The sequence below is a fragment of the Dendrobates tinctorius genome, unplaced genomic scaffold (genome assembly GCF_039654945.1).
Source record: "Dendrobates tinctorius isolate UK_male_01 unplaced genomic scaffold, ASM3965494v1 ptg000250l, whole genome shotgun sequence".
NCBI classification, from domain to species: Eukaryota; Metazoa; Chordata; class Amphibia; order Anura; family Dendrobatidae; genus Dendrobates; species Dendrobates tinctorius.
Window position 1 is genome coordinate 37,817,344 of NW_027361917.1, and position 24,860 is coordinate 37,842,203.

At 43.9% G+C, this 24,860-nt stretch overlaps 1 protein-coding gene across 6 annotated transcripts in view; it reads left to right on the top strand.

Annotated features, from left to right (window-relative positions):
- Positions 1-24,860, top strand: part of EPM2A (EPM2A glucan phosphatase, laforin) — a 183,675-nt gene that overhangs the window by 154,689 nt on the left and 4,126 nt on the right. For 4 of the 6 annotated variants that reach the window (XM_073557620.1, XM_073557621.1, XM_073557623.1 and 1 more), the window contains one exon: positions 10,252-10,684. The exons of 1 other annotated variant lie outside the window; for it this stretch is intronic. In XM_073557620.1, coding sequence (XP_073413721.1) covers positions 10,252-10,529 — 278 coding nt within the window. In that variant the 3' untranslated portion in view covers positions 10,530-10,684. Of the gene's footprint in view, positions 1-10,251; positions 10,685-24,860 lie in introns of those variants that run through there. One more of the 6 variants, XM_073557619.1, reaches the window with a different exon arrangement.

Genomic DNA, 24,860 nt, shown 5'->3' on the forward strand with positions numbered 1-24,860 from the left:
TACACGGCTCAGCAGACAGTATTACAGATATGCCCACACCTGGTGAAACTTCCAGCCCCCCCAATTATACACAAGACTATGGGCTGTATAAGTCACTGTCCTCCTCAGACAGCCATAAAAGCAAAGGTGTCAGATTACCGGAGATCACTGGGGCTGTGTGTGAGGAGGCGGAGACAGAGCAGGAGGACGCTGGAGCAGGAAGCACAGGGCTGAGCCTGGAGTAAGCAGTACAGAGGAGCATAGATGAAAGTCACCCGCACTCACCACTCTCCATCCTCCGGCTCCAGTGAGCGCTTCTCTCCTCTGCTGACCACCTTCTCCTTTTCTTCAGCCTCTCCTCACAACACAGGACCCGTTATGCCACAAGTGGTCCTGTGATAGAGGGTAAGTGGAGCTCAGCAGATAGCACTGGGCTACAGTAAAATGGCGCCCAGCCACACCTACAGCAGTGAATGGTGCAGCCCACAGGGGCGTGCCCAGTTCTCTGCTACTGAGGCTGCAATGTGTGGTCGGAAGCCGACCGCAGTTTCCTATGTGCAGGGACAGCCATATTTGCAGACTGTATGAGTCCTCCACAGATCTGCAAATCAAGATGGCAGTGCCCAGTGGCTACATGAAAACATTATTACAAACAAACCATAAATCCTGGTTAGTACAACATTTGCTGAAACAACATGTTTTGTAACTTACTATTTTTTTGCAAATTATATAAAATTGCGGCACCTTCCCTTTAATTGGTGCAGATACAGTGGGGAATATAAGTATTTGACACTGCCAATTTTGTAAGTTTTCCCACCTACAAAGAATGGAGAGGTCTGTAATTTTTAATTGTAGGTAAACTTCAACTATGAGAGACAGAATCTAAAAATAAAAAAACAGAAAATCACATTGTATAATTTTTACTTAATTAATTTGCATTTTATTGCATGAAATAAGTATTTGATACAGTGGAAAAACAGAACTTAATATTTGGTACAGAAACCTTTGTCTGCAATTACAGAGGTCTGACGTTTCCTGTATGTAGTTCTTGACCAAGTTTACACACAGCAGGGATTTTGGCCCACTCCTCCATACAGATCTTCTCCAGATCTTTCAGGTTTAGGGGCTGTAGCTGTGCAACATTGAGTTTCAGCCCCCTCCAAAGATTTTCTTTTGGGTTCAGGTCTAGATACTGACTAGGCTACTCCAGGACCTCGAAATGCACACAGACCTCTCCATTCTTTGTAGGTGAGAAAACTTTCAAAATCGTCAATTTATCAAATACTTATTTTCCCCACTGTATGTTGTATAAAAAGTATCTATATTTGCATAGACGTGTAAAGTAATATCCACAAAAATTAAATGGGCAAATAAAAATGTTAAAATAATGAAAGTTTGGAAAAAGTTAAAGATTTCTATGCTGGAAAAACGAATTACTGAATTTCTGAAGTTAATTTTCCTTTTGTAGGAAAATAAATATGCGGTGTACTGCTTGCATGACGTCACCCTCTAAATTTATCACAATTAAACTGACGGGTTACAAAGAATATATTGACTTTTGTTCAGAGTAGTATGTCAGCAGGCCGATCCTGTGTAGTAGAATACCCACAGAGCTAAGACTACAGTTGCAAATTATAACTTGATATTTATTGTAAACTAAAATTAAAACATGACTTATTGTGACATTCAGCTGTGGTTTTCAGACAGACTGACTGACAAATGTAAAAGCTATTTCTAAAGTTATGTAAGAAATCAGGAGCAAGAAACTATAAGGGAACTAAAACAATGTCCCAGAAAATAAACTAATAAACTATTGTTACAACCTATTTGCTCCTGTCCTTGATATCTCAGTATATTGTACTTGAAATGTACCTGCCACCAATTGTTAGGTTGTCATCTGTATCAGTTTGATGTTTTCCCTTGTTGACTTTCTAGTAATATGGCTGTCTTTCAACCTTTAACCCCTTTCCGACATCGGGCGTAAATTTACGCCGATGCTGGACTCCCTCCCTTTGATGTGGGCTTCGGCAGTGAGCCCACATCTTTCCCGGCACAAGTCAGCTGTTTTGAACAGCTGACATGTGCCGATAACAGCTGCGGGTGGAATCGCGATCCACCAGACAGCGACATTTAACATGCAATCGTGCCAGAAATCCGCCCATCGGTGACCCCTGTCACGTGATCGCGGGTGACCGATGGGTTGGCATGACAACCAAAGGTCTCCTGGAGACCTCTATGGTTGTCAGTGCCTTATTGCTATGAGCAAGTGAGCAAATCTGCTACATACAGGTGATCTAATTATCGCCTGTATGTAGCAGAGCCGATTGGGTTGTGGCAACTTATAGTCTTCCATGGAGACTATTAAAGCATGCCAAAAGTGAAAAAAAAAATGTTTTTAAAAATGTTAAAATAAAAAAATGTAAAAGTTCAAATCACCCCCCTTTCGCCCCATTCAAAATAAAACAATAAAAAAAATTAAACATACACATTTTGTATCTCCACGTTCAGAATCGCCCCACCTATCAATAAAAAAAAATTAACCTGATCGCTAAACGGTGTAATGAGGAAAAAAGTCAAAACGCTATGACATTGCATTAAAATGTAATGACGGGCCATCAAAATATCATATCTGCACCAAAATGGTATCATTAAAAACGTCAGCTCAGCACACAAAAAATAAGCCCTCATTCAATCCGAGATCATGAAAAATGGAGACGCTACGAGTATCAGAAAATGGCACAATTTTTTTTTCTTTAACAAAGTTTGGAATTATTTTTCACCACTTAAATAAAAAAGAACCTAGACATATTTGGTGTCTATGAACTCGTAATGACCTGAAGAATGGTAATGACAGGTCAGTTTTAGCATTTAATAAACCTAGTAAAAAAGCAAAAAAAAAAAACCAAGAGTGGGATTGCACTTTTTTTTTGCAATTTCACTGCACTTGGAATTTTTTTCCCGTTTTGATGTACATGACATGGTAAAACCAATGGTGCAGTTCAAAAGTACAACTCGTCCCGCAAAAAACAAGCCCTCACATGGCCATTTTGACCAAAAAGTAAAAAAGTTATGGCTTTGGGAAGAAGGGGAGCAAAAAATAAAAATGCTAAACCAAAAGTACCTCTGTCGTTAAGGGGTTAATATAAAAATAAATGTCCAGAATGGTGCAAAATATAAATTTATATATAGTGACTAATAGTCAATACCAGTGTACTTAATACATCAATTAATACACTAAAATGGCTAAATGTAGATATGGCCCAAGCTAAGCTAAATATTATTAATGTAGGCAAGGCCCTGGGTACTGATGGGCTGCATCCAAGATTTCTTAAGGAACTCAGCTCCCTTATTGCTGTACCCCTGTATATAGTATTTAGAGAGTAGTGACTGGTATTTTGTCTAGTGCCTGGCACACAGCTAATGTAGGGCCCATTTTCATAAAGTCTTCTTGGTTTTTTACAGCTAATTATAGACAGTAAGCGTAAAGGAAATCTGAAAGTATGATCAACGCCCCATCCAAACTACATGCAGATCTTTGAAATGTACTGTAAATCTATCAACGCCTTATGTATTATAATAGATTATATATTCTCTAACTGCTTCTTCATTCATGAGTAATTAGCAATTATTTTCCTATGCAAATGAGGCATTGAGTGCTCTGGGCGTGACAGAGCATTTAAGGAGTCACTGCCTTTTGAGGTTGTTTCCCCACCTAACGCCAGCCTGTTTAGCTTGATTGATAGCAGACCGTATGATTTCCTTGTCAGGTTCCTGATGCCAACACAGTGTGCTATCGATCAAGCAAAAGAGGCTGGTGCTGTGTGATAAAACAACCAAAATTATGTGGTATGTCATACCCAGAGTAGTTAATGCATAATTTGCGTATAAATTAAAATTATAATTATTCGGGAGCCCTCATTCTCCTGTAATAAAAGTAAAATAAAAAAACAACAATATACCATACCTGTTCGACGTTCTGTCCCACGCCCTAATCCATGTCTGGAGGATAAACCGTTTTCAACCTGGACAGTGCCAAGATGCGTCCATCCAGGTTGAATACTACCGGTGACTGAACTGCGAGTGCAGCCTCAGAGACTGGTGGTGATGTCATCGAGGTTACCTCCGGTCACTGAGGCTGAGTTCCCCATCGGGCTGAACTGTGGTGACCTCGGTGAGGTCCCCGCTGGCACGGTGACAAAAAACTTCACCACCGGTCTCTGAGGCTGCGCTCGCAGCCGTTCAGTCACCAGTGGTTCTCAGCCTGGATGGTTGCATCTTGAAAACTGTTTATCCCCCAGACATGGATTACTGCGTGGGACAGAACGACGGACAGGTATGGTATATTGTTTTTTTATTTTACTTTCATTACAGGTGAACGTTTGCTTCGCTGAAATTAGGCATTTAAATAAAAATGGAAAACTGTATTTAATCTTATTTCAAATAAAGGACTTTGTTCTTGCTGTGTCTTTATTTACCATACAACTGTAGGATTAGTAATGGATGGGTGTCTTATAGATGCCTCTCCATTACTAATCCGTGGGCTTGATGTCACCTGACAATACAAAGGTGATATCAACCCCATAAATATGAACCCCACTTGCCACCGCTACAGGGCAAGTGGGAAGAGCTGGACAAAGTACCAGAATTGGCACATCTAATATATGTGCGTTTTCTGGGCAGCTGTGGGCTGCTATTTTTAGGCTGGGGGGGCTATATCCATGTCCCCTTACCAGCCTGAGTATACCAGCCCCCAGCTGTCTGCTTTAGTAAGGCTGGTTGTCAAAATGGGGGGGACCTCACACCATTTTTTTTAATTATTTATTTAAATAATTAAAAAAAACAGCATGGGGACCCCTCTATTCTTGATAACTAGCCTTTCTGAATCTGACAGCTGAGGGTTGCAGCCCCCAGCTGTGAGTTTTGTCTGGCTGGCTAGCAAAAATAAGGGGAATCCACACTGTTTTTTTAATTATTTATTTTCAGCGAAGGAGCAGCTAATGAATACTACCATCCGCCGCTCCTGCTCTCACTGTTATTAGTGGCAGCAGGTGTCGGATGATGGGATCAGTAGTCCCATCAGCTGACACCAGTGACCGGAGGTAAACATTATACCTCCGATCACAGCTGAGCGCTCTCGCTGACTTTTAACAGTGTGGAAACTGCAGCTCTCTGACCTGTGGGGATGATTTCCTTGCCGATCAAAAGCGCTATTTGCCGCGCTGTCATGCACATGACAGCGCAACAAAAACCCGGTGATCGGGCAGCCAAACCCGAACAGTAAGGCCAGGGTCACACTAACCGATGCAAAATACGGTCTGTATTTTACATGCGTAATACAGAGAAATGTCCCCTAAATAGTGCTCCGTATGTCATCTGTAAGCAAGGTGTGGTCGCGTATTTTGCGCATGTAAGCATCCGTATTTAATCCGTATGGCATCCATATGGCGAGATTTTCTTGCAGGCTTGCAAAATGGACATTTAACAGTTTTCAAACTATTGAAATCTTTAGCCTACACCCTATTTATTGGCTCTGGAACAGGTGGCTGCCTCCATTCAGTCCATTTGTGACCTTGCCTTGACTACGTGTGTTGGTGTTGTATGTGCAACATGGCAGACAGTCTGAGTTTCAGCACAACTGAGCAGGTTCTCTTCAACTGGCTTTTGTCACGCCGCTTTGGTCACCCATACCCAGTGAAAGTGGATCCGCGGATTAGGAGACGCATGTGTGTCCATCCACTTTTGAGGCAACGACTCACAAGAGGTCATTTTCACCGCCTCTATTCTTCTCTGCGGGATCATCCGGAAAAAATTTTCCAATACTGTCGTATGAGCCTTGAAACATTTGATCTCCTCTTGAAGACAGTGCGCCCTGGGATAACCTTTCAGGACACAAGGATGCGCAAAGCTATATCTGCAAGAGGAGCGGCTTCTACTCACATTACGGTATGTACTACACAACCAAATTCTCTATGTTCATGTGTTGCCCAAAGTATGTGTATTTTTGTTTTTGGAAGAATTTTTTTGCCCTCATCTTACTCCAGATGTATTAAAAATTACATACCAGAATGTTATGTGTAATATGTACTGAATATCACGTTGTCATTATGCTATAAAAAATATGTGTGTTAGTAGATATGAAACAATAACAAGTTTGGTATGTCTGTAGTTGGTCTTTTTATCATTTTTGCCTTCTAAAATGTTCCATTTCTGTTGTTCTTCAGCTTCCTGTCCACTGGCCTGTCTTATGCCGCCCTCCACCATGAGTTTCTCATTGGAAGATCTACCATTTCTGGCATAGTCAGGTCCACATGTAGTGAAATATGGTCAAGACTCCATCAACTCGTCATGCCCGAGCCCAGGATGGAAGACTGGTTGAGGATCTCAAGGGACTTAGAGGAGGAATGCCAGTTTCCTAATTGTATTGGGTCCCTGGATGGGAAACATATCTGGTGCGTAAGCCGCCGAACTCTGGCTCCCAATTCTTCAATTATAAGCAATACTTTTCTGTTGTATTGTTGGCTCTGGCCGACCCTCAATACAAGTTTATAATTGTCGACATTGGGGCCTATGGAAGGATGGGAGACTCTAGAGTCTTCAATACTTCCATTATGGGTCGGCGGCTACGCACCAACCAGTTGGATCTACCCCCACCACGCCAGCTACCAGGCTCCACTCAAGAATCAGTCCCTTGTGTCCTTGTGGCAGATGAGGCGTTTCAGTTAACGCGCAATGTCATGAGGCCATATCCCCGGCGCAACCTGGACCACAGGCGCAGAATTTTTAACTTGTGCCTATCACGTGCTCGGCGACTGGTGGAGTGTTCCTTTGGCATTCTTTGTGCCAAGTGGCGGGTCCTACAGTCTGCCATTCAGCTGAGTGAACAAAATGTGAATGAAGTTATCAAAGCATGTGTCGTTCTTCATAACTTCACCAGGATACATGATTATTCCTCCTCTGCTGGTGTTGTGCGTGGGTCGGACAGTGTGCGTAGGGTGAGACCACATATCAACCCTCAACGTAGACCGCTCTCTGGGCTCAAAGTGCGTGATATTTTCACAAATTATTTTATGTCACCTGAGGGGGAAACTTCTTGGCAAGAGCATGCTGTGTCTATGCTATAAATTTTTTATTTCTGCCTGTTTAAATATATATTTCAACCCCTTATGATTCTCTGACTGTTTAATTGCCTTGGTAAGCGTATGTTAGTATGCTGATAACTTTTTTCATAATTGAGACAGAGACGTAAAATGTAGTAGACAAATTTTTACTTTTGTCTTTTTTTTTTTAAATACATATTATTGCCATATGGTAAATGTGGCAATGGCCCAAAGTGGCCTTTTTGCAGATTTGCAAAATTACAAGCAAAACATTTTTAGAAAACAAAAAAAAAACCAAACAAATATGCAAGACCAATATTCCTACATTACAAATGTTGGTAGGTCGGGGGAGGAAAAGGCAGAAGACCAGCCTGTGTTTGCTGCTGGCTACTTTGGCCAACTTGGCCATCGCCCTGTGTGGGGGCATGCTGTTGCCCATGATGTGGGTAGTGTACTGCCTCCTGTGATTGTGGTGGGTACTGGGCTGACTGAAATTGGAGAGGGGCCTCTTGTTGGGGCTGGTAGGCCCATGGCTCATACGCACCAAAATAGCCATGTCATCCCCAACCAGGTTGGGACCAGCCTCCAACACTGGGTGGGAACAAGTGGCCATATTGGTGAGGTTGGCTAGAGGCAGACATATGTGGCTGCTGTGGGCATGGTTGGGTAGGGGAAGGAAGGGGGTGAGGTGTAGGCCCACGTGTTTGAGGATCCTCAGCCTGCTTGAGCAAGCATGTGTGTGGGGTGTCTAAGGCGCATCAGATTCCTTGGGGAAAGCTGCCACCTCTCCAGATATTCAAATAACTCATATGGGGTATTGGGTTGTGTGCTTGCATCAAGCAGGATCTGAAAACATCCTCGAATACGTAGCCTCACCTCATGGGAAAGGGCCCGAAGATAACGGGCCAGGCTGCGTGAGTACGCCTCCTCCCAATCATCATTATTGACTCGAGCAAGGTAGTTCAGTACCCCTGTGTCAACATTGGTACGGGTATCTTGGGCAGGGATCTGACGCCTTCTTCCTCGCCGTCATGGTTCAGCAGGCTGTGGGGAGCTGATGTTGCCCTGCTCCTCCTGTATGGCGGATGGTGCTGCAGCAGACGGCCCTGCTTGTGGATGTGCTCCTGGTGGTGAGATTTGTGGTGCAGGCCCTGGGTTTTCAGGAGAGGAAACTTCACCCATGCTTCTTGGAGGGGGAGAAGATGGGCCAGCCACCTCTTCTCCTCCAGCCACAGGATCAATGATGGGCTCTGTATCTGAGCCAGTTTCCCTTTCTGTAAGGTCTGACTGAGTTCTGTTATGAAATAGAGCATAGCCAAAATTCCAAACATTAGTTTTGGCCCTGTAAAGTATCTGTAATGTGGTGTGAGGTATCTACTTACGGTCTCAGATCCAGAATTGGAGCAAGGAAGGAGGGGCGATCATAATAGATATATTTGCGCTTTGTGTGGCCCGCATCACTCCTGGCCCGCTGCAGACATTCCTGCCTGTATTGGTCGTGGATGCTGCGCCAGCGTCTCATCACATCTTCCACTGCAATGTGACAGGAAAGATTCTAAATTTCACATATTTGCTAGCTAAAATGTGCAAAAAGTAGCCTAGTCATGTGGCCTTCTAGGGTGTGCTTTCTACCCAGGGTGGCATATATAATTGTGGCATCCAGGTCAGATACACAGGGTCACAATAGTTCAGGGGTCAAGTAACTACTCTAAACTTGGTTGCCTAGGAGGATGAGGAGCTTGTGGCCAGGGACAAATATGTCAGTGTAAAACAATGGTTCAAATAAAAATCTACACGCCTCATGACGCAAAAAGGCCAAGCACAGGAAGGAAGGGGGGGTGGGGGCTTATTCAAAATGCCTTTTTTGATGTGAGGTAATTTTAAACACTTTTTTGGTTGTACTTACTCATTTGCTGCTGCTCCTCACGTGGCCGATCACCAAAATCGTGGAACATCAGGCGACATATTCGCCTCCATGACGCCTCCTTTCTTGCCCGGTTGGCATAATGGGCACCACGTTGGTCCCAGATTTCCGGGCGCTCCTGCACTAACACAATCAGCATCTCCACATTGAGGTAGTAGGGTGCGATGATGCTGCAGGACTCCGTGGAGGCGTACTTCCTGGATGTCTGGAGCGCATTTTGAGCTAATTAGCATGTCTAAGCTTCCTGATGATGGATTGGCCCATTTCCTGTCACTTGCCAAAGACCTGCGTATTTCTTGCAAGTCACACGTGTGGTCCGTGTGTAACGCTTATTTTTTGCGCACCCATAGACTTGCATTGGCGTACTACAGGCGTAGTACGCTGACAATCGCAGCATGCTGCGATTGGCACGGACCGTAGAATACGTCCGAGAAATATACGGCTGATGGGAGCTACCCCATAGAGAATCATTTGTCCGTGTGCAATGCGTGGTTTTTACGCCTCTCACTCGTCCGTATTTCACTCTAGTGTGACTCCAGGCTAATACCGACTTCTTGGTGAAGTCCGTGTTCGGTGTCTGTGCCCAAACAGTAGGTGTTCGGTATGGACGCCGAACTTTACTGTTCGAGTTCGCCCATCTCTAGATGTCACCCCTTCTCATGTACAGCACCATGGAATCAATCGTGCTATATAAATAATAATAATAATAATAATAATAATAATATATGATAAAAGAGGCAAGAGGTATGGCAAGATTAGCCTGTCAGAGCACAGTATGCACAGTTTTAATATGCTGTGTGTACAAATGTCTTATATTATTTCATAGCAGTCTGAGTACTTTTAATAAAATTGAAGTAATTTTACAACCACTATAAATTATATTTCTTTTTAATGGGGTTTTCCAAGATTGAAAATCATTTCCTATCTTTAGGATTGGAGAGCATTTACTGATCACTGTGGTCTGACCATTGGTAACCCAAACAATCCCAAGGAATACTCTGTGGAGCTCGTCTGAAAGGAGCATAGGTTGTTTACCCCTCCTCTGTATTCATTGTCTAGGGGACAGTCGGAGATTACCGAGTCCAGCGCTCTCCATTCCTCTCTGGAATCAAATTCATATACCCAATTATATAAAATTCTGAAAATAAATGATTCTTAGTAAAATAATATGTTTACTTGTATATTTCTGTTCAATCAAGTCTTTGTCATTCTTTAATAAAATTCTATTTTTCTTGTTCTTTTATTTTATAGGCAGAGTCCGGGTCCTACCACAAGCTGTATACCTCCTGTTTGGACTTTTAGAAAATGGCCACACAGTTTATGTTCACTGTAATGCTGGCGTTGGTAGATCTACTGCAGCGGTCTGTGGTTTTCTTATGTATGTGATAGGTTGGAATCTTCGAAAAGCGCAGTATTTCCTAGCATCTAGAAGACCTGCTGTTTACATTGATGAGGAAGCCATGATGCGTGCTGAAGGAGACTTCCATCAGAAATTTGGACAGCTCCGCTCTACTGTATGTAGGTTTTAGTTTAGGGCACTCAGTGCAGTAATTATAGAAACTTATATTTTGGTGCTTGAATTTGGCAGAGTTTTACTGAAATATGTTAAATGATTATTCCCATATTGGCAATATTATTTTTTACAAAGCATAGGACAATCCCAACATAAAATTTCTTTCTTTTACCATTGTGTTTTTTTTCCTCATCTCCATCTGCCCCTTTGTACATCCAGCTTCACAGAGCTGAATGGGTGGTCCTATTTTTATCTGCTGAAACTACATTTCCCAGCAACATTCTGCTCTTCCACAGTGCTGCAGGCCATTCCCTCTACTCTCCTTTATTCGTCCTTATAGAGATTGATAAATATCAATGTGGGTAATGTCTATTTATATGGTTGAGGTGACCTTTCATAATATATTGATTGTGAGCCACCATTTAACCAATATTCATGGCTATTTTCCAACTCCTATTTCATTGGTGGTTCGTGATCATGCTCCCCTGCATGCATAGCAGAGCTGACCATTGCATAGCTGAGCTGTGCTACAGCACGTCTGTCAAGTAGGATGCTGTGAGAAGATCTGGGGGAAGTTTTTAGTTTTTATTAGGGTAATAAATGCATAAATCCATCTGTTTTTCTTGAATTAAGTACGGTCATTATGTACAAATACAGCTGGTATTGGTGGCATCTTCTGCATAGCATAGCTGAGCTGTGTTATAATCCAGCTGTCAGATGTTTTATTAGCCAAGGTTATTTGGTGCATCTGAGCATTCTTGACTGCCAAAAAAAGTTGTATTGGCACACATGATTAATTCTGTATGGTCAGAAAACTGAGACCACATTATTTTGGGAATAACCGTTTTATCCTAATATTATTTGCCAAAACTCCTTATTATAGTCTAGATACTACAATTTCCCTATGTATTTACTATCCAATAAGATATATGCACCGTTGAAGGTAATTTGTCATAATGAAAATATAATCCTATCTTTTGACAGCGTGATGCAGAGTGGGAAAAATCCTGCATATTAATGACTGGATAAACTTGTAATTTATTAGTCTGCCCATTCTGAGCTTTCGAGTCCACTGTGTAGTATTAAGGCCCAATCACACTAAGCGATATCGCTAGCAATATCGCTATAACATCACTGGTTTTGTGACGCAGCAGCGATATCGCTTCGACCGGCTCCCCCCCCGCTGGTTCTCACTGATCGCGCAAGAACGGCCTGGGCCGTTTCTCGTCATCAGCTTCCTGCTGTGGAGACGAGCGATGCGTGGACGCGGGCGGGAGGATGTCAGAATCGCCTCGTCTGACAGGTAAGTAGCGACCCCCGACCGCTGCTGTGTCGCGGGTGAGATCTGCCTGTGTGGCAGCTCACTAGCGATCACTTAGCGATGCACCAGCGATCCATATCGTTGTCGGGATTGCTGGTGCATCGCTAAGTGTGACAGTACCTTTACTCGAAGACTGACAGCCTTCTCTGTATGAGTATTCAAACAAAACGAAAAAAGTGGTTTGGTACCGTCTAAGGCTAGTTTCACACTAGCGTTTATTCCATGCAGCGCACGGTGCCGCTAAGTCCCGCCCCCTGCCGGCTCCCTGCCCGCCCCATCCGGTCATCGCCGCCTACTATCACACATGGACACATGCGATGTGTAGGATTTTGGCGTGCGCTGCGCACTTTTGAAGGTGCGCCCGTGTGCGCCGAACGCAGCATGTTGCATTTTGGCGCACTCGGCGCACCTTCAAAAGTGCGCAGCGCACGCTAAAATCCTACTAGCGCACAATCTGCGCACCCTATGCTAAAGATAGGGTGCGCAGATCGCATGCGTCCATGTGCGATAGTAGGCGGCGATGACCGGATGGGGCGGACAGGGAGCCGGCAGGGGGCGGGGCTTGGCGCCGTGCGCTGCATGGAATAAACGCTAGTGTGAAACTAGCCTTAGCCAGTAGAAAAAAATATATAAAGTGCTCTCAGTGAGAGAAACAAAATAGGAATCTTGTGGGTATGATTCCTTTTATTGGCTAACAAATAATAGTAAATGATGTTACAAAGCAAGCTTTTAGGACTGCTTACGTCCCTTCATCAGGCTGATATAACAAAATATTTGAAGAAACCTTATTTATATACAGTTTAAAGCACATGCTGGTGTGATACATGGACATTTCAATAAACAAATACTGAGCTTGAAGAGAAAATCCTTAATTAGGTGAGATTACATCAGTGGTGTGAAAGTTCTGTGAGATCAAAAAGATTTGTTTCTCTCACTGAGAGCACTTTATATAGTATTCAAACAGAAATAGTTGTCATTCACTGAGTAGAATCACCCACTGGACTCCAAAACCCAGACTCCACTAATAAGTTATAAGTTTACCCAGTCTTTTTCTAAACAATTTAGCATCTGCTAAATTTCTTCTGCTCTGTAACATATTACAGATTGGGCTGCATCTTCATTGTGATAGGTTACCTTTAAGGTACTGTTCTGTATCTGTAGAATATGCAAGGACTACCTATTCAAGCATATCAACTGTAGCACTACTGATTAGTGATGAGCGAGTATACTCATTGCTCGGGCTTTCCTGAGCATGCTTGGGTGATCTCCGAGTATTTGGGTGTGGTCGGAGATTTAGTTTGTGTTGACGTAGCTGCGTGATTTGCGCCTGCTAGACAGCCTGAATACATGTGGGGATTGCCTAACAAACAAATCATGCAGCTACGGCGACAGAAACTAAATCTCCGAGCACATCCAAATACTCGGAGATCACCCGAGCATGCTCGGGAAATCTCAAGTAACGAGTATACTCGCTCATCACTACTACTGATGCTTCCTAGCTAGTGTTAGTGTTATGTATGCTTTGTTAGAACTCATGCTATGGTATTACACTGCAATCAGACCTATGTATACCTGGATAACTGTTCTCAACAGTGCTGCCAGCCACTATTTAAATAGGCTACGCTACAGGTTTAGGCTAAAACTGGAATTGATTTTTTATATGCAATTCCTCATTTTTGTACCTGTTAGTTAAATAAGTTTTATATTACTTTTGAAAAGTTTACAGAGTGTGTAGGGTTCCTTATAAAAGAATGTAAGATGTATTGCTCACCACTGGAAACCCCCCAGCGCTTCTAATCTGATGTTCACCTCCGGCAGCTTTCGAAATATCGACCCAACCACAATTAGACTGACCCTGCAGTCAATTGGTGAACACAGCAGTTAAGTGACTGGTGATTAGGGCATTCACACTTCGGATATTGGCAGAGACCATCGGAGTGATGCGAACCATAGAATTCCATTTGTTTGTATTGTTTCTTTTTTATAAGGACCCTTACTTTCTGTAAACTTTCAAAAGTAGCAGAAAGCTCCTTCAAAAATGTTTTCCGAGAATTGTAAAATGCTGCACACTTTCAGCAGTAGCGGTACAACAATAAAATATTACTTACTCATTGATCCAGCACTCCAATCCCACTGCTCCCCACCCATATAGCCTACTTGACATCCCCAATCAATCCCTGAATCACTGGTCATGGTCTCTATACGATATTTTACATATCACAGACGACCCCTTTAATAATTTCAATTTTTTGCTGGGTGAGTATATAATATTATTTGTTACATACCTGTTTGATCATTGTATCACTAATTTATTATATCTAACCATTTAATATTTATTCAATGTTTACTTAGCAATAATCACTACAGAATTATATTATCTGCAAAAGCAATACAATAAAGGTAATAAAAAAGGTCTCCACTCTCTGCGAACATGATGTCACATTGAACTTTATTAGGTTGGTTTGACACTGAGCAACGGAAAAAGCCATTTGAAGACATGGCAGATTCTGAAATTTTCCCATACATCTAAGTAAGATTATTTTTCAAACCTACAATGTAGCCAAAAAAACATTTTTAATAACAATCCGAGAGAAATTCATTTACAGTAATTTTTTCTCTGGTGTCATCCTAGTTGTTTCTGATTTTTTATCTTCCGTTTCTTTTCAGTTCAGAGGTGTGTTCATTTCCAAGCCAATAAAAATATTCTTTTGAAAAGTTTTTAATCAAGTTTATCATTAAGTATCAGATTAATTAGACATGGATGCAAAATGGGAAAAAAATCGGAAGACTTACGATTTGTATCTGTATCTCACAGTTAAGATAGATGGATGAGTCTGATCCGCAAATCAGATGAGAATAGGACCTATCATATGGATCTCTTAGATCCACGATTTTAACAAATGTGTGAATACATCCATTCTACACTATGAGGCCGAATGCTGCCAAAGGGAAAAAAAAATGGACTGCACTCAGATGTGTCACACAGATGTGTGAGTATAGCTTAAGGCTAAGTTACCACTAGGAGTATTTGGTGAGTTTTTAATCTTGCAGATTTTCTGCAGCTTTTCTGCACCAAACGCTCTTCACGTTTTTACTACATATTTTTATATACACACTGTCTGTGCTTTTTTCTAGTAATAGGTGTGCAATAGAGCATCAAGGTACACCAATGTTGACCTGAGGTGCCATATCGCTAATATTAGGGTGTCAACCTTTGCTGCCAGGTAGGGTGAGTGGTAGGGATTTCTAGGGAATTAGTTGAGACCCCACCAATATTTTTTAGATATTTGCATTTTTGTGGTTATTCGCTGGATAACTGGATAACCTCTTTGATCACACCTTTACAATTCTTTTTTAGGAGCGTTTTGAGTATTTGTGCAATATAAGAACTAAAGAGAAATAGACCCTTAAAAAATAGCTTTTATTGTTTATTTAAAAATAAACAATAAAAGCAATTTTTTAAGGGTCAATTTCTCTTTGGTTCTTATGATATTGAGGCCCTGCTGTTTATCTAATATTTGGTCTCCATTGGCTTCCATGGATTTCAGGGTCAAGTTCAGATCAAGTTCTTGTACCCAAATCGTACTTTGGACTCAAGTTCGGCTGAACCCGATGATCCCTGAACATCCATGAGTCCACTCATCCATAGTTGTGTTATCTTTGTTCCTGAAGAAATATATTCACTGTTGAATGGCTGGATAGTACAGAGATTAACATGTTTATGGGGTAATGGAGACCAAAATACCCAGAGAACAGCCCAGAGAGAAAAACAATGTACTAAGAAGAAGCAAAGATGACTGCCAGAAGCAACTTTGTGAAGTTCACATTGTCAAATATGACTAACCAGAACTATTAATCCTTGACTATCAATCTTTAATCATCAACATACAGTAAACAGAAATAAACACTTCAAATAGATCACTCTGTTTTTAATGACTCTCTATAATATAGGAGTTTCACTTTTTGTATTGATGAATTGAAATAAATTAACTTTTTGATGATATTTTAATTTTGGGAGAAGCACCTGTATCTAAATGTGAAACTGCAAAAAATGTGGGAATAGCTGCAGAAAGTGCATGAAAGGTTTAATCTCAGCAATAAGCTCTATTTAATGAGAAAGCTGTATCAGTCTAAGCTAAATAAGAGTGAAGATATGCAGGATTACATTAGAAATACTCTTGGAGCACCTGCGAGGCATTGGGGAAGAGCTAAAGGATTTCCATGTTGCTGCACTACTACTAAGCGGTCAATCAGAAAGCTATGATACATTTACATTAAAGTATGTCAGAGGAAAGCTTGTAGATGAGTATTAACGACAAAGAAATTGTGAGCAGCAGTGGGGTATCCAAAGCACAATCCACTTATAAGCCAAGATATACCCAAAAATAAAATAAATTTGATGAAAATACGTAAGTGTTTTGTCTGCAAGAAATCAAGGTACCTAAAGGATGAATAGATAAACATGTGCACAGCTTTAGTAGGTGCTCCGAGCGCACCAAAATGCAACATGGTGCGTTCAGCGCACGTCGGCGCACCGTCAAAAGGGCGCAGCACACGCAAAATCCTACTAGCGCACGGCCAGCGCACCCTATGCTAAAGATAGGGTGTGCAGATCGCATGCAGCGATGTGCGACACTAGGTGGAGATGACCGGAGGGGGCGGGGCTTAGCTGCGCCGTGCACTGCGGGCAAAAACGCCAGTCTGAAGCTAGCCTTAATTTAAGTACCTAAAGGATGACTGCAGAGTCTGAAAAGATAGAATGAACCTGCTAAAATACAAGGAAAGTGTATACACTGCTAAACATGAACATCACACTAATTTTATCCATTGTGAGGATGTGGACTTTCTTACCCCATCCTTATCCTGAAGACAACCGCCATATGCTAATATGTAATGTGAACAGTGTTATGTGTATAATCCCTCTGTAATATGTAATGGTGTTAGGTTCCTGTCGCTGCACAGCAGGAATCCCGAGCCTTGCTTCCGGCAGTCTCCCATTCCTCTCCAACCGCAAAGGAGGTTGCTCAGAAAACTCGTCAATCCCAGCGCTCTGCCCAGACCAGCTCCATGGGTTTGCTTGCTGCTGCCACCTCTGGCACAGCTATGGCAATGAAGACTGCTCAGCAGCGAGATTCTCCAGGGACTAAGTCCTGATGGGCCACTGAGCATGCCCATGAAGTGATCTCCCATTGGAGATCGAAGGTCACATGCTCAGGTCCTGCTCCTGTTCGGACTGGTCCATCTGAGAAGCTAGGAAGGTCCCGGACGCTCACGGCTATAAAAGGTTTGCATGGCCGCTCGGCCATGTGCTAGGATAGACTGTATTTTCAGACTATAAGGAGTGAGTGGTGTATGCACGTATGTCTCTGGTGACTGACTCATTATGAAACCCCTACCCTTGGTACGCATGTGTTGTGCAGCCTAGCCTGCTAGCGCCCAGGCTTAGGTGTAGGTAGGTCAGAGTCTGAGTCAGGCAGTACTCATCATCGGTGACTCGGCACACCTCAGTGCACGTGCTTCATACTCCTTAGCCAGCGTCTATAGCGGAGCTCGTGGCAGTGGGCCTAGAGGGACTCTAACCCTGTGTCCTTGGGGTAGAGTTCTGTGGCCGCTTGCTGTGCGCTCTTTAGCCGGGCTCTGTGAGCTAAACAGGCTCCGGCATCCACGTTCAGCGGTTGTGCGGCTCTGTGAATTAATAGAGTTCGCTCCTGTTCACATTGGGTGATGTAACCCACGTGTGACTGTTTTCACACCGCTTTATTCTCCCACCATTACCTAGCAGCAGTGTACCACCTCTGCATAGTGGACCCCGGGCTGCGCACGCACCCACTATTATTTTATCATTTGGTGCGTTCCGCCAGCCCTGACAAATAGTAATGTGTAGAATAGCTGGGCAAATGCCGAAACCCCATGATGGTTTATAAAGATAAGTCTTTATAGATAAAAGTAAGCAAGGATTATTAGTCATATACTGTAGGAGATAGGACATACATAAGGAATATTTAATCTTAGGTATTGGCCCACAGACAGGAGAGAAATAGTGTTAAAAAAGGAGAGATACTTCTTGGCTGTGGATGGCTAGGAGTGGTGGAAGGTTTAAGCAAGTTCTTCTTGGAGTTCAAGTGTAGTGGATTGCTAGGGCCAGCATGGGCCTATCACTCGGGGCAGTTGATTGCCATACAACTCCATGTGGATCAATTCGTCGGGCCCGGGACCTCGAGTTTGGCACCGGGGCCATCGAGCACATTGCACCTGCAGGGGAACATGGACACTGATTCTCAAAGACGGAGGATGATGGAATCCGGGTGCACTGCAATCGGTGGAGAGGGATCCCTAGAGGTAGGTGAGACAGCAGGAAAAGGGATGCTCTATCGGAAACAAGTGCTAGGGCTGAAGTTATGTCCGGTACCTAAGGGAAAGCCTGAAATCTGTTGTGCCCTATCCCATATGCTCCACTGTAAACACTGGATGGGCACCAAGATGGAAGTCTGGAGTCAGCAGAGATGTATTGCCCACAAGTGAGTGTGCTGCACCCCACAACTAACAGCACCCTGGGAATCGGGCACGATTTTCCTGTAGCATGCCAGAGCATGCAGGAGCTACAGCTTGCCCACAACTATCTCGCTTGGGTACCTTACATTTGATGTAGTCAACAGGATGGATCCATGCAACAAGTATGTTTGAAAGATTAAGGGAAGGTCCAGTCAAAGCAAAGATGGCCCTGAACACCAATGACAAGATGGCGGTGAGTGGCGCAAAATAGAAAAATGGACTTGCCCATCATTGACATATACAGTGGGGAAAAAAAGTATTTAGTCAGTCAGCAATAGTGCAAGTTCCACCACTTAAAAAGATGATAGGCGTCTGTAATTTACATCATAGGTAGACCTCAACTATGGGAGACAAACTGAGAAAAAAAAATCCAGAAAATCACATTGTCTGTTTTTTTTTCATTTTATTTGCATATTATAGTGGAAAATAAGTATTTGGTCAGAAACAAGCAATCAAGATTTCTGGCTCTCACAGACCTGTAACTTCTTCTTTAAGAGTCTCCTCTTTCCTCCACTCATTACCTGTAGTAATGGCACCTGTTTAAACTTGTTATCAGTATAAAAAGACACCTGTGCACACCCTCAAACAGTCTGACTCCAAACTCCACTATGGTGAAGACCAAAGAGCTGTCAAAGGACACCAGAAACAAAATTGTAGCCCTGCACCAGGCTGGGAAGACTGAATCTGCAATAGCCAACCAGCTTGGAGTGAAAAAATCAACTGTGGGAGCAATAATTAGAAAATGGAAGACATACAAGACCACTGATAATCTCCCTCGATCTGGTGCTCCACGCAAAATCCCACCCCGTGGGGTCAGAATGATCACAAGAACGGTGAGCAAAAATCCCAGAACCACGCGGGGGGACCTAGTGAATGAACTGCAGAGAGCTGGGACCAATGTAACAAGGCCTACCATAAGTAACACACTACGCCACCATGGACTCAGATCCTGCAGTGCCAGACGTGTCCCACTGCTTAAGCCTGTACATGTCCGGGCCCGTCTGAAGTTTGCTAGAGAGCGTTTGGATGATCCAGAGGAGTTTTGGGAGAATGTCCTATGGTCTGATGAAACCAAACTGGAACTGTTTGGTAGAAACACAACTTGTCGTGTTTGGAGGAAAAAGAATACTGAGTTGCATCCATCAAACACCATACCTACTGTAAAGCATGGTGGTGGAAACATCATGCTTTGGGGCTGTTTCTCTGCAAAGGGGCCAGGACGACTGATCCGGGTACATGAAAGAATGAATGGGGCCATGTATCGTGAGATTTTGAGTGCAAACCTCCTTCCATCAGCAAGGGCATTGAAGATGAAATGTGGCTGGGTCTTTCAACATGACAATGATCCAAAGCACACCGCCAGGGCAACAAAGGAGTGGCTTCGTAAGAAGCATTTCAAGGTCCTGGAGTGGCCTAGCCAGTCTCCAGATCTCAACCCTATAGAAAACCTTTGGAGGGAGTTGAAAGTCCGTGTTGCCAAGCGAAAAGCCAAAAACATCACTGCTCTAGAGGAGATCTGCATGGAGGAATGGGCCAACATACCAACAACAGTGTGTGGCAACCTTGTGAAGACTTACAGAAAACTTTTGACCTCTGTCATTGCCAACAAAGGATATATCACAAAGTATTGAGATGAAATTTTGTTTCTGACCAAATACTTATTTTCCACCATAATATGCAAATAAATTGAAAAAAAAAACAGACAATGTGATTTTCTGGATTTTTTTTTCTCAGTTTGTCTCCCATAGTTGAGGTCTACCTATGATGTAAATTACAGACGCCTCTCATCTTTTTAAGTGGTGGAACTTGCACTATTGCTGACTGACTAAATACTTTTTTTCCCCACTGTATAAAGAGAAAGAGCTCAAAAGTCGGTCCAGCTCAAGGAGGGACTGTCCAGCCCATGGTGAGTAGGGTTTGCCCCCAATGGGCATAATAAAAGAAGAAACCACGCCCGTCACATTCAGTCAAAAGAGAACAGGTGAAGCTGCTGGAAGCACCCCATCCAGGAATGGGCATGGTCCGGAAGATGAGCTCTGAAATAGCCGATGACTGAGAACATTCAGCACTCCAGCATGTCCTTTCATGGTGGCATTGGCTGCATGGAATGAAACAGGCGAGAGGCCCTTGCAGAACAGCGGCCAGGTGGCCGCTGGGGAATAGATGTTTGAGGAAGACCACAAAGATGTGGATCTCTCTGACCCGGCAAAATTTTTTTCAAAATGGCCAGAGATGGCTGACGGCCAAGGAGCAGTAGCAGCCGTGCTACTAAGCCCCGCGACAGAGGCGGACGGCCGTGACCAGTTGATGGACTGAAAGTGGTGAGTCTACCTAAAGCCCCTACCCCCACCCCACTACTCAAGATGTTTGTGGAGGATACCCTGGTCCCTACCCCCGAGAGAACTGAGTGGATGGGGGGTAGTAGAAGAGAAGATGCTGAGGGAAAGGAAGATCTTAGCAAAGTTACGTAATCCAGGAGGGTGGTGATAGCCGACCATATCATGTGTGGCCTAGTTCACTTCAACCCAAATTGAGAGTATGGGTTTATGAAAGAGGCCAGTACCGGGGACAAGTTCTACTTCAATCTGGAGTTGGTCCAGTTTCACCGGCCGCTGCAAAAGTGGGGCCAAGTGTCCTTGTCCTTTATTAAAGAGGATGGGCCTAGGGGATATTACATAGTGGCAATCACTATGTCCTCTCCAGAAGAGGGCCATTAGGCGGAGGCCCAGAATGCAGAACAATCGCAGGTGTCGCCAGCCCTTCCCATCAAAGAGGACTCCCCTTGGCCCCAGAGTCCAGAAGTTCAGCAGGAGCTTATCTGTCAGGGCCACAAGGGAGATGCAGCTCAAAAAAAAGAAAAAAAGGTTTCATTTGTGCTTGTTGCACTGGAAAGGAACCACCCAACAAGGAACTCCTCCGTGTTCCTCGGGGCAGGAGGCCCTAAAAAGTTGTTCTGGCCAGGACAGCAAGAAGAGTTTTGTGTTTTTTTCCCTCACAGTTTGTTCTTGTGCATTCTCCTGCTGCATTAAGGGACTATGAACTCTTAAAGGGCACAAGACCTTTTTTGTCCCTATGGACTGTGCTACTTAAAGGGGCTGTTATCAGTAAAAGGGCCAGGGGAGGAAACAGATGAGCCAGTCAGGTCAGGACTTAATGGGCTGTATCCCTCAATGTACTGTGTTTATTACACCCTTGTTTTGAAAACCAGGTGAGGGACAGTATGTACTGTGACCATCCACCGATGAGACAATGTGTGGACCTAAAGGTCATTGGTATAGGTAACCATGGACTCGAATAGGCACTAGTTGTGCGGTTCTGACGCAGAGGACCGCTCTTGTTTAAACAAAATTACAGGAGGAAGGACTCAAGATGTGGCTATGGACTATTGGGCAGAGTGTTATGTTGGCCAACGGGCATTGGATTATAGTGACTGTCCTCTTCATCCTAGGGGTGATCTCACTAGCCAAAAACCCCAAGAAACTTTTTTACACCTTTCACTCCCTCCTCAGGCCGAAAGCACAAGCACCTATCACAAACATTTGTGCTGATGACCTGGCCTCCCACTTTACAGAAACAAATAGATAATATCTGTCAGGAAATCTGCTCCCAACCACCAAGTGCTGTGACTCCCATCCCTTCCTGCATCTCCCCTGGCTCACTTTCCACATTTGATCCCATCACAGAAGAAGAAGTCTCCAGACTCCTCTCTTCCTCTCACCCGACCACATGCACTACTGACTTAGAATCATAGAATCATAGAGTTGGAAGGGACCTCCTGGGCCATCTGGTCCAACCCCCTGCTTAAAGCAGGATTCGCTAAATCATCCCAGACAGATGTCTGTCCAGCCTCTGTTTGAAGACTTCCATTGAAGGAGAACTCACCATTTCTCGTGGCAGCCTGTTCCACTCTTTGATCGCTCTAACTGTCAAAAAGTTTTTTCTAATATCTATTCTGTGTCTCCTCCTATTCAGTTTCATCCCATTGCTTCTAGTCTTTCCTTGTGCAAATGAGAATAAAGATGATCCTTCTACAATGTGACAGCCCTTGAGATATTTATAGACAGCTATTAAGTCTCCTCTCAGTCTTCTCTTTTGCAAGCTAAACATTCCCAAATCATGCAATCTTTCCTCATAAGACAGGGTTTGCAGACCAGTCACCATTCTGGTCGCTCTTTTCTGAACTTGCTCCAGTTAGTTGATGTCTTTTTTAAAATGTGGCACCCAAAACTGGACACAGTATTCCAGATGAGGTCTTACCAAAGAGGAGTAGAGGGCAGTAATGACTTCATGTGATCTAGACTGTATGCTTCTGTTAATACATCCTAGAATTGTATTTGCCTTTTTTGCTGCTGCATCACACTGTTGACTCATATTCAGTCTGTGACTTCCCCTGACGAAGACGTTCTGTTCACGTCGATACGCGTGGGGCCTTGCTCTCCCTTCCCCCCTGGCTCCTTGATCCTCTGTCCAGCTGCACTCATGTGCCCAGGATGGTTTTATTGCCTGCTGTTCCTCCACACGCTCCAGCTCCTACAGTGCTGGGTGGATTGCAGCGCTCATTTTGGCATTGCTTTATGGCTGTTCTGTTTTAATCTCCAGGTATGATCCTGTGCTTTCTACCATTGAGTTATTCTGGTTCTTCTCAAGTGACAGCACTGTCTGCTTAACTTTAGTATTAACTCATTCATGCTCAGCCATGGGAGCTGCTTGAGTATCGCCACTATTTAAGTGGCACTCATATTTGGAGGGACCTCATTGTGTTTGCATTTTGGTTGCAGGGCACTTTTGGGGACAGTTTCAATTACCGTATTTTCCGGCATATAAGATGACCGGGCGTGTAAGACGATCCCCCAACTTTTCCAGTTAAAATAGAAAATCTTCTTAAAAGTCGGGGGGTCTTCTTATATGCAGTTTGTTATCTTATATGCCGGGTCTGGAGCAATCTGCATATGGCGGGGGAGTGGTCCCGATGATGAAGGGAGGGTGTAAGTGGAGTTATCATCCCCCTTTACCTCATTGGTGGCAGCTTTGCTATCTGCGGGTCTCTGCTGGGGATCGACGGCTCCTCCATCTGCAGTGTGGCGGCTCTGTGCTGGGGGTCAGCAGCAGCGGCGGCTCCTCTTTGTCCAGTGTGGGGGCGCTGTGCTGGGGGGCGGCATGCTGATTCAGATCTTGTCTCCCGAGATCTCGGGACGAGATCTGAATCTGAGCATGTGTGGGCTCCGGCGGCCATTTTCCCAGAGGCCACCGCATCGCAGCAATGGAGCTGCCTTGGGCCTCCGGGCTTTGGGGAAATGCCGGAGGAGCTCCGATGAAGGACAGAGAGCCGCCGCAGCCACCCCCCAGCACAGCGCCCCCATGCTGGACAAAGAGGCGCTGCATTGACCCTCAGCACAGAGCCGCCACACTGCTGAAGGATAAGCCGCCGCACCGCTGCCACCAATAAGGTAAAAGGGAGATGATAACACCACTTACACCCTCCCTTCTCCATCGGGACCACTCCCCCACCATATGCACTCGGCGTGTAAGACGACACCCGGCGTATAAGACGACCCCTGACTTTCAAGAAGATTTTCAGGGGTTAAAAAGTCGTCTTATACCCCGGAAAATACGGCAAATTGTGATTGTATACTTTCATAACTTGTCATTCATGCTCAGGATTTATTATTTCTTCATTTTTTCATAATTACATGTTAAAAACCAGGATCCAGGAGCCATCTGTTTATTGCATTGCATTTATTGCCTGTGATTATTATATCACGCATGGGGGGAACTTTGCTTTGGTTTTAAGTATGTTTTACACTGTTATTGTTAATAAAGTTTTGCATTTTTACATAGTATTGTGGTGTGCATTCCCTACAGTGGTACTTTTTCTTCTGTTGTCCATTTTGCCTGTCACTGGCATTGCATCCACTTATAAATAGACCAACCCTCATCAGTAGTGCACCTAGGCTTCATTATTCTACCACGTGCACTACCGATCCCATTCCGTCACATCTCCAGTCGTCACAACTCACCTAACTGCAATCTTTAATCTCTCCCTCTCCTCGGGCATTTTCCCATCCTCCTTCAAACACGCCATTGTTACTCCATTACTAAAGAAACCCGCTCTTGGCCCATCCTGCACAAACGACTACAGACCAGTCTCCAATCTCCCCTTCATCTCTAAACTTTTGGCGCACCTAGCTTACTCCCACCTTACCCGTTACCTCTCTAGTCACTCCCTTCTAGACCCTTCACAGTCCGGCTTCTGTGCCCTACATTCGACTGAACCTGCACTCATCAAAGTGATCAATTACCTTCTGACAGCAAAACGTAATGGTCACCACTCTCTGCTCATTCTTCTCAGCCTATCTGCAGCTTTCGACACTGTTGACCACCATCTCCTACTCTCTAGGCTCCAGTCACTAGGCATTAAGGGCACTTCTCTCTCCTGGTTCTCTTCCTATCTTTCTGACCGCTCCTTCAGTGTTT